The following is a 14,359-nucleotide window of genomic DNA, read 5'->3' on the forward strand; positions in this document are numbered from 1 at the left end:
GTTTTTCAATTAAAAAAAAAAAAAATTCTTCCAAAAAAAGAAACCACACACCTAATTGAACACAGCCTAAATTACCAATGTTTAGAATTATAAGCTAAATAAATAGCTATTTTGTAAGCCACTAAGTTTTGAGGTTGGTTTTGCAGCTTAACTGATTTGGGATTTATGCTGTGGCAACATGGTCCCGGGGACATGTGCCCACACATGTGTGGATACAGTCTTCACCTGCTTTAATCATTTATGATAGGTGCCTGCTCCCACAGGTATTTTAATGAGACCCTTAAAGTCTTGGAGGCTGCACTTCCAAAAGAAAAGGTAACATTGGTGGTAGATCTGACACTCACTAGCATCACTGTTTCCCAGAAAAGGGGGGCTAGAAATTGGTCCTGTGTCTATATTGACTATGAGGGTCAATCACGCCCAGGAAAATACTCTGTAGGTGGACTGCAGTGTGTAGTATAGGAACTGGTGTTTCTGGAGGAGACCTAGGAGAAGTTTGCAGGTAACACAAAAAAGACTGCTTTTGTCTTCTTATGGAGAGAATAGGTGGGGGTGTTTTTTCAGAGACAACTAAGACTTTACAAAGTAGGGAATATAACTGGAAGGCACAACACCCTCCTTCTTCTCTCAGCCCCCTTGAGGAGTATGGAAAACTTCTCTAGAGGAGATTCTGGCTCTGACCAACAGTGAAGTCAGCAGTTGTTCACGGCAGAGAGGGAAGCACATAGTGGACACTGGAATCCACATCAGCATGGGCTAGACACAAACTCCCTCTTTCGAAAAATAACAGGAGAGGAAAGTGACCTTGAAAGGAAGAAGCTGACAACTGGCTAGCACAGGTCATTTCAAAAAAAGAACTTCAGAGAACTCAAATGAATTCTTATGCTTCCAGTTTATTCAACAGAAAAGAGATGAACTCAGTGTGGCCTGCGGCCTGCTTTGCCCCAAGAATGGTTTATGACTGGCTGGGCACAGGCAGCTACTGTCAGGGGACCCAGAAGAAAAGGCAAGGACTTTCCCCAGTTTCTGCCAACAACAGATCTTAGGATCCTCGGTCCACAGCAGAGTTTTCTGGATTTTCTTTCTTTAGAGAGAGAGGACTCATTGGAAGGGTTACTGAATCATCAGAGGAATGATTCCATCAGTGGGAACAAAGGGCTTGTCAAAAGCAAGAGCAGTGTGTCCTGGGGGCAAGATGACAGGACCAGAGAGCAGCATCCAGTTTTCAGCTTCTGTGTGAAGACCAAAGTAACCCACCAGGGGGTCAGGGTCCACCTCAGAAGTCAAATTCGCCTCTCAAGAGTCTCAGTCTGCCCAGCAGGGGTGACTGTCATCTTTCCTGAGGGGACGGTCATCTTCTCAGGGGCTTCAGCCTTCCTTCTTGGGGGCATGATTTTCTCTCCAGTCTGAAGATGCACAGGAGCCACAGTTATCCCTCCAGGGGTCACAGCCTGGTGGCCCACATAGGTCATGGTCTCCTCTCCAGGGGTCACAGTCTTCCATTCTGGAGTTACAGGGTGCTTTCCAAAGGACAGAGTTTCCCTTGTAGGGGTCACAAGCCCACCTCTGGGGACTGTGGTCAAAGTTTCAGACTTTCTATGGATCTCCGTGGCCACAGCCTCTCCTCCGGGGGGCAAGATCCCCAAATCAGTGGTCAAATCCTTGATCACAGTCAGCTTTTCAGGGCCAATTCTTGAAGAATTCACAGCAGTTGAGAGCCAAAATTTTGGTGAAGGAGTTGAGCTGAACTCTAGAGGAAATCATCAGAAAAGGCTGAGATTCCTACCCCTTCCTTCCCATCCTATTACTGGCAGGACTAGACCCACTCCAGGGCTGAAGTACTTGCTCCCAAACCAGAATTGGAGGATTTCCTAATGCACCCACTTGAGGACATAGACAAAATCTCAACACATAGAAGCCCTGCTCCCCTACCTCATCATGGTAACATGATCCCAGGGACCCATGGGCACTCAGTGGGTCTGCTACATTTCCGGTGAGTAACCCCAAAGGCGAGTCTGCCAGTTCTCTATGCTTAAGCCCTTGATTTGACCTTTGCACCTTGAGCAAGACCTTGCCCCCAAAGCTTGTTTCTTACTTGTGGAATCCTCAAGGAGAACCCTTTTGTGTCCCCCATTGTGGGAGGCACCAGGAACAAGGCTGAGGGCAAGGAAGCTGCTCTAGACAGCATGCTGTAAAGAATTGGGTTGGAGTCCCATCTCTACCCCTGACTGGCTGTATTATCTTTCTGAGTCCTAGTCTCCTCACAAAATGAGGGTTATAGACCATCTCCAAGATTGTTGCAGCTCTAGCATGCCAGGTTCCATCTCCTAACTGCCAAGGCAGTCTCTACTATCAAAGAGATATCAACAAGAAACCTAATTTCCTTTTCTGGCTCTTGTCCCATGAAAACAGGAAAAAGAAATAGAGAAATAAACTAACATATATTGTGTTCACTATGAGCCAGCATGTTTTCATTCCATATCTCATTTAGTTTGTATCATGTCCTGAGTATAAGGACTACTCCCATTTTGTAGATGGGGAAAACAAAGCTCAGAGAGGTCAAATAGAGCATACATTCAAACGAAGATTAGAAAGCAGACTAGCGTGGCATCAAAGCTTATTGTCTTCCTTCAGTGTCATGTTGCCTCACCAAAGCCTTTAGATCTAACAGAAGGCATGCACCAGTAGCTGGGTGTGCAACTGCCAACCCTAGCTTCCAGGTCATAGCTACTCACCAGCCTTCACCAGGAGATTATTCAATGTGTAGACAAGGGGGAAAGGGCCAGTGCCACAGAAAGTGCCCTTGACGTCATCCAGGTCCAATGTCCACACCATGGCCCCCCCAAAATGCTCTCTCATTATGAAAAATGCCTGAAAAAGCAGTAGTCAGTCAACCCACTGTACTAGGTACAATGGCAGAAACAGATGGGCTCTCAGAAGGCAATATGGCAGGATGGTTAGGCATGTAGTCTGTATTTGAATCTAGCCTCTACTGCTTATTAGCTATGGGATCTTGAAAAAAGTTACATAAAGCTATGTCTCTTAGTTGCCTCATGTGTAAAAAAAAATGAATAACATTTCTAACATTTTTAGGATCCAAAGAACTCCTACATGCACATGTTACAACATGGATGGAATTGGAAGACATTATGCTAAGTGAAATAAGCCAGTTACAAAAAGACAAATACTATGATTCCACTCATAGAAGTACTCAGAGTAGTTAAATTCATAGAGATGGAAGGTAGAGTTGGGATTAGCAGGAGCTGCGTGAGGGAGGAATGGGGAGTTGTTTAATGGGTGTGGAGTTTCAGTTTGCGAAGACAAGAAAGTTCTGAGATGGATAAGGGTGATAGTTACACAACAATGTGAATGTACTTAATGCTACTGAACTGTAACAAAATGGGTTAAATGGTGACTTTTATGTTGTATATATTTTGCCACGATTTGAAAAACAACTTTTAAATTCCTACACGTAAAATATTTGGAGCAATGCTTTGCACATAGTAAATGTTAAACACTGTCTCCCCAGCCTGCTAATCACCATTATCATCATATTAAATGACAGATATTGCTTTATTTTTTATAAATCACATCAACATACCTTATACCGTAGTGATGCTAGAAAGGAGGAGAAGAGCAGATAATATTGTACCCTTCACACATATAAGAAAATGAAGGCTTTTATCCATGATTTTTTAAACTTCAGATATAACTAAAAGGCAGATGTTTAGCCTTGAATCCAGGTTTTATTATTACTTTATGAGTGTTTTCTGTAAGGCTGATGGAAAGGATACAATCTGTCATATCCAAACAGCTCCAAGGCCAAATCAGTTGGCTCCTTCTCGGCTTTACTTTTCCCAAATGTAAAATAAGAATGAACCCCATAATTGTTAAGTTTGAAACTGAAGATTCTGAGATTTTTTTCTACTTACAGGCTAACAAGTTAACCTGCCAGTTTTATAGTTATACACACACACATACACTCACATACACACACACACACACACACACTCACAGACGGTACAGACAAAGGCCTCATGGAAGCAGAGGGAAACTCTATGCTGGAGCATGAAAGGAACAAGGTCTCACCTTGTAACTGAAGCTGACGGCATCATCATAGCCAACCCACTCCTTCCCCTTGTAGGCATATGGGACATACTGATCATCAATCCAGCGCTTCTTCGCTCTCCAGATGAAGGAGCAAATCTGCCAAGAAGATCACCAGGTCAGTTCTGTGAAGTGCCGTGGAGGGAAGCACCAGCAAGGATAAAGAACCCAAGAATCCCTCACCAGGGACTGAGAAGAAGGTAGACCAAAGAGGGGGTGGGGAAGCCACTCACAAAGGACCTTCTCTCTATTCTGCGAAATTCCTACTACCACACATTCCTTCCTCTGACATCCGTGATGGATAAACAGAGAGAGAACCAAGGAGTGGCTGACATCCTGAAGTAACCAAACCAGGGTTTGGTAAATAATGTCAATACCAAACTACTACAGTAACAAACCTGACTCTGGACCAAACCTGTATCTTTTTCAAAGAATTTTCATGAACAAGTATCTCCTCTGTTCATTAAAACCAACATAAACTGCCCCATCTAGGTAGTTATCAAACTAACTTTTGAATCTATAATAAATATAAAGGTCTCGAAGGCAGGGAGAACTAGGTTATTACAATCAAAGAAGCACTGAGTGTGGACTGGGTACCCATCACTGAGCTGGAGACCACCAGCTGCAAAGACGTAGATGTGTTCAAGTTGGGCTGCAGAAGTTAATGTGTAAGGTTTTTTTTTTTTGAAATTAAAAGTTTAGTCTACCAAAATTTCTTTGACCCATAGTGTCCTTCAAGAACACTCCTTCAACTATGTTATCACTCATAACCATGCTTCATTGGACTAGCAGGAAAACATCTCCACGCAGCCAGCACAGAATAGAGATTGGAGAGACACCAGCACCTCCACTACTACCTCAGGTAAAGACAAAGCTCACTCCCTGGTGCCCCTACACACCTGTGTCTATGTGCCTGCTGTTCTCTGCCTAGGAGGTCCTTCCCATCTTGTCATTCGTGCCCATCAGGACTCTACCTGTGCTTCAAAGATCTGCTCAAGATCCACCTGCGCCATAAGACCTTCCCAGGTACTACAGCCACATACTCGGTGCCTCTTACTGTCTCCTCTTTTGTTTCACATCCCTTGGGTCCATGTCTCTTTCCTTCAGTCAACAGTAAGCTTTGCTGAGATGGGGATTAGGGAGTGGAATTAGGGTAGAGGAGAAAGAATCTGTGATGGGAGATGTCTTGAATTACTTCAAAATTATCTAGTAGTGGGAGGGAGTGATTCAGGGAGCAGAGAAGAAACAAGATTGGTCATGAGTGGTTATTGATTGAAGCTGGGTGAGGGGTATTTGGAAATCAGGGAGAGTGAGAGGACATTATACTATTCTTTTACCTTGGCAAATGTTTGAAATTTTATATATATATATAGCAAATATTAATTATGTTTAAGCCATATATTGAGTCAGGATTGACTTAAATATATTTTAAGATTCTTCTAAGGGGTAAAATATCTGTCCTCATCTATTCAGACTCCACCTAGTTCCTCACCCCTAACAAAGGACTCAACTTCCCCAGAAGAAACAGAATATCCCAGAGAGTGGGTTTCCCTTGCCCCAGTAAACCACCTCCTTGTCCTGTCTCTAGCCCTCACTCTTGCCTTTCTCCCTGTCCTTGCTCTTGCCCTGGGCTGGGGTGTGGGAGCCCTAACTAATATACAGAGGTCCCCATTCCTGTCACCTCATAATAAGCCAAGAAGCCAGCTTGCTTGGTGTACTTCCCTGGAGATGCTGGTCCCACAGCTTCTGCCCACAACTCATTCTTAGAGGCTTTGAGGAGGCGAAAAGTACGTCCATAGGTGGGGAGCCCCATAAGGAGCTTCTCAGGTGCTGCCCCAAGCTTTCGCCAGTAGTTCATGGCATATGCCTACAGGTAGGAAGAATACAAACCCCTCCTTCTTACCAAGAGCCAATGGCCTGGCTCAGGGACAGATTTCTGGGCCACATGAGAGCTTTCTTTTTCTTACCGAAGATTTGGGGTCCTTGGGCATAGAGAACAGCGGGCTATTGTGTCCTGTGAACTTTTCCCAGCTTCCATGTAAGTCATAAGACAAGACGCTCATGAAATCCAGTAGTCTGTAAGGGGAAGGAAGAGGAGATATGAAGATCGTGCTAGCTAGATTTTCGAGTCCGATCATCACAGTGATGACTAGCTAACTAGCTGTACATCGGGCACCCAACTTCCCTGCCATTTCTGCCTGTGGGGACTGCCCAAGCTGTGCCCTCCACTTGAGAGGCTGCCCCTGGAACACACAGCTGGTTAGGGACAGTGGTGCATCAGGACCTATGCCATGCTGAGAGTATCCAAGGGAGTGAGCAGGGGTCAGAACAGAAAACAAAGGCATTCAGGCTGATACAAGTGCAATAGACGTCTGCATAAATCGTCGTGTGTAAGCAGTTCTGACCCACAGCATGAAAAAGCTTCTGTCCTTCTACCATTATAGGAACCATTGAAACCCATCTCTTCCAGAAAGCTTTCCAAATGACAAAGTGTAATTGAGCCTTACCAGGTCACAGGTGTACAGGTTAACATGGATTATCTAATTTAATTTTAATCTGTCCAATGTCCTAAGAACTACAATTGTCTCCATTTTAAAATGAAGAAATTGAAACTCAGACCGTTATCTAATTTGTCTAAGGTGACCCAGCTAGGTGAAGGTGGTCTCACTCAATCCTGCCTGGCTGTAAGACCAACACTAGCCAATTGTGCCCCACTGGGTTCTCACCTTTCCTGCCACAATGGAACCACTCTCCCTAAGTGTAATCACATGCAAAAATTGCGTGTGATTTCTTGTGTTCTGCATCTGCCTCAGTTATCACATCTGTAAATACTTGATTCTTGAGCTTTGAGAAAATTACTCCAGAGCTGTCCAGAAAGTTAGGAGCTCTCTTTGCCTGATTTTGTAACTTTTGCATGAAGACCTGTGCTCTGAAAACTGGGCCTGACTGGGCATTCCTATTTTTGTTGCAGTGCCAGTAGTTGGCAACTAATCCGTCTATGTGATACCAGCTATCTGGCACCCAGTGAATGCCTACAGGGGACTCTGGGACAGCAGAGGCCAGACCACTGGATTCTCTCCTAGAGACCCAGCGATGGGTGCTATAGATCTCTACCCAAGAGGATGCTGTGGTGAGGACTGGTACTACATCACCTCCCGCTGATCTCCTAAGCAAAGCCCAGAATATAATGGAATAATCCTTGTCCCCACCCATGCTCCTGATCAGCCCACCTCCCAAAGGTGCACTCACAGCAGGGCAGGAACTTGGAAAGCTCAAGGACAGTGCTTGGGCACCTCTGGGGTTTTGAGCTTGAGATGCCTCCTTCCCTCCAATGTCCTGTCCACCAAGGCAGCACCCACTCACCTTCCCAGAAGGTGCACATCATACGCTTTTTGGATGACACGGGGGTCCCCAGAGACAGCAGCAGAGAGCAGCAGCCTTGGACGCATGGTGAGCTGCGCCTCCTTCCTGAAAGCAAACAGGAGCTCCTGGGAAGAAAGAGAGGCAGACGCGAGAACCAGACAAAGCAGAGTCTGGGAAAACAAGACTCATCCAAGAAACCTTTATTTACGGAGCCCCTTGAGCCAGGAGAGTCAGACACAGGCCCTGCCCACAGGCTCGTGAGAAAGGCGGACGTGAGCCAATGTGGTAAGTCATTGAACAGAAGGCTGGCAGCAGGCCCAGGAGCAGAGTTCAGACAGCCCACCTGAGGGAGTCCAGGAGCTGCAAGGAGAAGGCATCACTCAGGCTGGAGGGCTGGGCCAAGGCCCGGATGTGACAGAGAGAAAGAGCCACCATAGGGCCCTTGCTAGGCAGCTCTTTGTCCAACACCTGCAGGTGATGGCAGTAAACAACCTTCTGTTACCGCTGTCTTGCCCTTGTCCCCGGCCTTAGGCTTCCCCTGTGCCCTGAGCCCAGATATGATCAAAGTAGAATCATTTCTGCATTCGGGAGCTGCCAGGCTGGCCTTACTTCAAGTAAGAAGACAAAGGTCCAGCGGTCATGCCTGGGGCTGCCTCTGAGTCCAGGGTACAAGAAGAAGAGGTCCAGACCATCAAAGCCATGTGTCCTCAGGAGGGCTATCACTGAATTGACAAACTTCTCCCGGTTGGCGAATGTGGACAGCATCGTGGTGAACCTGCAGGGAGACCAGGGGTGAGGCCAGGAGTGTTGGCCTCAGCCACAACCTCAGCCTCCCTTACAAGACCCCTTGGTTCGCACTCCGTGGAGGGCACAGTGGATGTGACTGAGGAAAGGAAGGAAGGTCTTTGAAACTCTCAGAGTCTCTTAAAGTCCCTCCCAGCACGGGGCTCCAATACCCAGGAATGGGGACTTCAGGCTCCAGGGAGGATTTGCAAACCACAACTTCCCCTGCCAGATGGAAACAAGCACACAGCCTGGGGTGGAGAGAACAGTCTCAGGCCAGCTTGGCCTCTGAAAACATGGTCTGCCCCTAGCCAGGCACTGTCCCTCTGCTGTTTCCTCGTGGGTAACAGCTCAGTCCTGACACCCTGTCCTGGCACTGACTTTCTCTGCCTGAACAGATTAGGAGAGGGAACATGAGCCGAGGGCCAGCATTTCCAGAAAGATCTCTGAGCTAATGTGGTACAAGAGGGCCATACTCAGACTAGGAGTTCTGGACTCTTTGCTCTTTTGTTCTTTGGCTGTTTGATTGTTTTCTTTTTTTTTTTTTTTCTAGTGCTTTCTCTTCCACAGTGAAGACACTATTGGAAAACTTGTAACTTATTGGAGTTGAACTTTAAGCAATTTGGAACTAGTCCTGAGTGCAATGATTAGAAAATTAACCAGATTCAGACTTAGGCAGGCCTGGTTCCATCATCTGTTTGCCACCTCCTAGCTGGGTGATCTCAGGGACACCTGGGTGAAATACGGCAAGTTCCTTAACTTCTGACTCTTGCTTTTTTCCTACAAATTTGCGATACAAACAACCACTTTGTAAGCCTCTCCTGAGTAACCATGAGATAATGCATGTAAAGCCTCTGGCCAGCGTCTGGACACAGTGAATGTTCAAGAAGTCGCGGCCCAGGGAGAGGCGAGGCCTGGGGTCAGGCAGAGCCGGTTCTCACCCAGCTCCCTGCATCCTCCCTGCATTGCTCCTGGGTTCTGTGCCAGGTGCTTCCTCACATTCCCCCACTCTCAGGCCTCCAGGTGTCCCTCTCCTACAGCTCCTTCCTCTAAGGCAGGAAGGGAGGCAACTCTCTACCCTTGGCCTCAGCCATGAAATAGGGGGAAAGTTTCTTCAGAGAACATGAAGGCAGTTTGTCACCTCCACGCGGCCTAGTGGAGGGCGACGAGGAGTTGCCACCGTGCACTGGACACAGACCAGGTGCCCAGGGGCTCAGCTGAGCATCCTGTTTATATCACTTCCTTTCCTCCCATCCTTTCAGCTTGATACCACTGGCTCCATTTATAAAGCGAGGAAACCCAGGCCCTGGGAGGCTTGGGGTTTATCCATGTCCTAAACAAGACTCCTCCTCTCTCTGAGGCAAAAGCCCTGCCTCTTATGCAGCGTTGAGGGGACAACTGTGAGCACCCCATTTTTCCCCTCATTTTCCCCCACAGCCCCTTTCTCACCACCTCCTGGACCTGCCTTGTCTCCCCTCACTCACCATGGAGGAGAGGTCAGGGGACCCTGGACTTCAGGGCCAGATCAGGACTCGGGGGAGTACTAGCGTGTCTCCCCACGGCCCAGCTGGCTCCCCACTCTGTCCTCACCTCCGGCCTGCCTGCTCCTCCCCCATACATCGCCCCCACCCCAGAGAGAAGACCTGACAGCACAGTCTCACCTCGATGTGCCGAAGTTCCAGCCCCCGATGGACAGCAGTGTTTTCAGCTCCCTGTTCCTGTGATGCAGGACAGAGTTCGTGAGCTCGGTTCTCATTCATTCATTTGGGGAACTGTGGCATGTAGGGGGGATGGGAGGACAGGAACGGAAAGGGGGAGACGGGTGGGGGAACCTAAGGAAGAAAAGAGCAGAGCCCAGCAGAACCCAAGAAGGGAAGAAGGAAAAGAGGGAGAACAAGCAGCCCACACACAAGTCATCCCACCCAGGAACGCCCAGGCTGTCCAAAGCCCCCCAAACTCCCCGCTCCCATGACTGTCCCGTAAAAAGGAAAAGAAAAAGCAGCCTGAAATTTCTCTTCACTCACTTTCTTAGTGAACAAATGTTTACTGAGCAATTATTATTTGCCACTGACTGCTTTAGCTGCTTGAGATACAGCAGTGAACAGAGGACAAGCTCCCTGCTCTCCTCTCCAGAGCTTGTAATCTAGTGGCATGGATTTTCTCCACCCTTCTATAACCATGCATGCAGTGACAGACCACCCCCTGGGCAGGAGAGCCCAGGAGTCCTGGGGAGGGAGTACTGAGCACCAGCTCTCTGCCGGGCACTGACCCAGCCACTGGTGTACAAAGATTTCACAGCCATTGGCCCTTCCCTTGGGGGGCTCATTTGCAGGTGATAGATGGTAACAGAAACACGGGCATTTGTGAAGCATTTGTGATGCACAGCCCTCTCTGAAGCGCTTGAACAGCATTAACACATAGAATCCTCAACACGGGGCTTGAAGGGTGAGTTGGGGGATGCCAGGCAGAGAAGAGAGAGGAGGGCATTCCAAGCAGGGGCCACAGCAGCCACGAAGGCAAGGAGGCAAGGACAAGCTCAGAGTGCTGAGCAGCGGGGAGCTCCCAAGGCAGGGATGATCCGGAGCGCCCTGGACAGGAGGCTAGGACACAAGGATCAGAGGAAAGTTGACGACTCACATGAGAAAAGGATTAACTCTCTTCCATTTGTAAAATACAACCCCACATCCAAAGTGAACACACCTCTCCTTGAGCTTGTTGAACTCTGGGTAGAGGATTTTCTCATCCTGGGGATCCTTAGGAACAATCTGATTGTTGTTCATTGAGGCAAAGGCAAATACCAGGTGGGTGCAGAGAAAGGGGTCCAGGTCGCGGGGCAGGATCGAAGCAGGGCTGGGCCGACTAAATGCCCAGTTGGTGAAATAACACACCAGTTTGTGGGCAGCACCTGGCAGGGGACAGCAGGCATTTGTTGGCAGAAACCAAGGTGGGGGTGGAGAGCAGCTTCCACAGAGAAGCGTGGACACAGCTCAAGAGGCAAGGCCACTGTAACACCCCCCGACTCACACCCCAAAGCTACACTGAAGGCAGGTCCCTCCCCCACTGCTGGGGTCCCCGGGGTCTGGAGGAAGAATGCCTTGTGAAACCCTCATCAGAATGGATCCTCGAGCCTGGATCCTGGCACAGAGAGTGAGCCAAACAGCAGGTGACTGAAAATCCTCTGCTGAACTGCATTGGGTCAGTGACCCCTGACACGGAGCCAGGGCAGGGCGGGGCTGCAGGAGCACTAGACCTGGAGCACTTCTCAGATGGACACTCTCCCTGGCTCTGGAGAGGACCACACAGGGTCCTTACCATTGTGGTGTTTCAGCACAAGAACCAGCCCTGCGGGAGACAAAGGAGGAATCACACGCAGATTCACAGGCACACCCGGAGTGACACGCCCCAGCACACCCTCCAGTTCTGCGTGCACCCACCAACTCAAGCAAAAGGAGACACACACACCCTTCCCTCTTTCCTCTTCTCTACACTGAGCAGGTGAAGCCAGATCTATCTAAACTCCTGTCCACTTCAATAAACACCACACGTATACACACGTGCTTTGCACAGGGACAACCATGACATTTAGAAGTCCCAGCAAAAGCTCTAGGTCAATGGTTCTCAACCCTGGATGCTAATTTAAAAGTAGTGATATTCTGGCTCCTCCCCCAGAGATTCTGAATGAACTGCTCCGAGGTGGAAGCCAGGCATAAAAATGTTTAATGTGCAGCCAGAGCACAACCACTGCTCTGACCACTCTTCCCTGGGCCCCTCTGGCCCTTCACTGTGCCCTGTCCCACCTCTACCTAATCCAGGGCCCCGAGTCGCAGGATGCTTCCTGGGAACCAGAGAGACAATGAGCTTATGAAGCCTGGCACCTCCTGAACTAAGAGACATTGTGGGGCTGGGACCCACCACACTCACCAACCCACAGCAACAGCTTCCCCATCTCCATGGTCTGAGAGCTGCAGGTCTAGACCTCGAGCCCCTTTATATGCACTTCCCCAGGTATGACCCTGGGGCAGCACTGGGATAGCCCAGCTAAACACACACAAAACCAGGGACAGTGATTAATGGGCAGCTGCCCCAGAGTCACAGTGACCCCAGCATCTCCTGTCCTCCCGCCCAGCAGAGCTATAGCTCTCAGATCCAACAAAGCAACAACTCCCTCTGCCACTGGCACAGAGTGGGTGTCCACCATGGGCCCTGGCGAGGGCAGGGTGGTACTCAGCCCCTCCTCCTGGAATTCAGCCCCACGTGGACTGAGTATGAGGAAGAAACACTGAAGGGCAGCAGTAATTCTAATGTTACAAGATTAGTGGTTAGAAAACCTGTGTAATGTAAAGTTAAAAAGGCCAAGCTATGGACTCAGGCAGGCCAAAGTTTGAATCCCAGTGTCAAAAATTACAAGTTTTATCACCTTGGGCAGTTATTTAGCTCTTTGAACTTCAGTTTCCACACTTGTAAAACGGAGATAACACTTGAACTTACCTCATAGGGTTTTATATGAATAAAGAGATAATGTGTGAAAAACTGTTAGTTCAGTGCTTTGCCTAGAGTAAGGGCTCAGTGAATGGTAGTAGTTATTAGGGATGGCACAGGAGTTTCCTCCCAGAGCAGGGTTCTCAAACTCAAATGCTGACAGGCAGGTAATGTAAATCGGTGAAGTGGACACAAGAGAATAGTTTACTCTCCACTTGATTAGAATAACAGTTCAAGCGCAGATATACACTTCAACTTCTCTTGGTCAGGAGACAACAGAGATTGGTATGAACAGGGACAGAACTCTGAGTAGCCACTAATTTTTGCCTTGCAGTGAAATAGAACCAATCTTTTAGAGGATTCTTCAATTTCTTAAGGGAAGACAAAAATCTGAATTTTTGTATGAGTCAACAATGTTTGAGCCAGTATATGAGCCAATGGTGACACTGTCATGAGAGGTGTCATGAACCTAAGGAATATAATGAACCCAATTTTGGACACCTGGGAGCCAATTTTTTAAAAATACAACAATAATATGAAGGATAAATAACATAGGTCTATACTCCAGTGTTTTCATGATCTACCAGTTTTCTTCTCTGCTATAGAGGCTCTCAGATCATGAGTAGGTCCCATATTTCAGGGTGTGAACCTCAATCAGCGGGGACCAGAAACTGAATGTTCTCAGTGTATCCACTATGCCCATCCTCTTGGAGACTTACACAGCTGACCTAATCCACATGCCAGTGAGGTGCTAACCAGACATCAATATAATAAATGACACTGGGAAGTAACAATGACTAGTGGTTGAATTCACTTCATTTCCAATATGAAGAAACTAGGAAAGTTTAATTTGTATCAGCAGGTTGCTTGGATATCATGGAATAAGAACAATAAGTTGGTATAGAATGTTTAGGGCAAGGATATTTCACTGAAACTTGGGAAAGCCAGAGAATACCCCACCCAACAGAGGCTGTATCTCCATTTGTTCAGCCCTCTTTGCCTTCCTTTATGTATTCAATGAATATTCACTCAGCACAGGCCAGGCCCTGATAGGCACCCTAGGTATGTGGTGATCAAGACAGTTTCTGCTCAAGGAGCTTCTAGTTTAGTGAACACATGGATCACACTCCTCAGAGCCAGTGTGTGTCCCTCTCTTTTATCTCTTGGATGAGTGCAGTGGAAATCACATGAGTTTTGTTTCCAAACAACCTTGAGATCCAATTCCTGCTCTGTACTATCATTAGGTCTCACCTGCATGTTCAATGCCACCCTCCATACCTTCAGCTAATATTAATCAGAATCAGGAGATACTTAAGCCTCATAAATGCAGTGCTGGATTAGATTTGGCAACATCTCGCACCATTGGTAGATTACCCCTGGTGCAGTTTCTAACTCTAGTGACCAAGCTCTTACTTGTTTCCCAGTTCCTAGCCCTTGTGCCCTAATTCTGGTTTCTGGGTCTCTGCTTTGATTTCTCTTCCTGGTTTATAACTGTAGGCACCACAGTTGGTTCCTAGGGCCTGGGTCCTGACTCATTCTTGCCGGGCTCCTGGGGCCTTACTGCCTGTCTTTTAAGATCACCCTGATGTCAATGCCTGCTTCTCTCTGCTTCTAAGCCTCCCTTCAC

The 14,359-nt window shown here is 47.8% G+C and overlaps 1 protein-coding gene across 1 annotated transcript; it reads right to left on the bottom strand.

Moving 5' to 3' along the window:
* Nucleotides 1-876: 876 nt before the first annotated feature.
* Nucleotides 877-11,749, bottom strand: LOC103018980 (oviduct-specific glycoprotein). Its single transcript, XM_057526490.1, is given in 12 exon segments — nucleotides 877-1,143; nucleotides 1,146-1,295; nucleotides 1,298-1,750; nucleotides 2,736-2,871; nucleotides 4,090-4,206; nucleotides 5,789-5,974; nucleotides 6,075-6,183; nucleotides 7,471-7,595; nucleotides 8,080-8,245; nucleotides 9,915-9,971; nucleotides 10,954-11,158; nucleotides 11,566-11,749. Coding segments are annotated over 11 exon segments (1,680 nt in total). The 5' UTR covers nucleotides 11,034-11,158; nucleotides 11,566-11,749; the 3' UTR covers nucleotides 877-1,042.
* Nucleotides 11,750-14,359: the final 2,610 nt, after the last annotated feature.

Source organism: Balaenoptera acutorostrata, chromosome 1 (genome assembly GCF_949987535.1).
Source record: "Balaenoptera acutorostrata chromosome 1, mBalAcu1.1, whole genome shotgun sequence".
NCBI lineage: Eukaryota > Metazoa > Chordata > Mammalia > Artiodactyla > Balaenopteridae > Balaenoptera > Balaenoptera acutorostrata.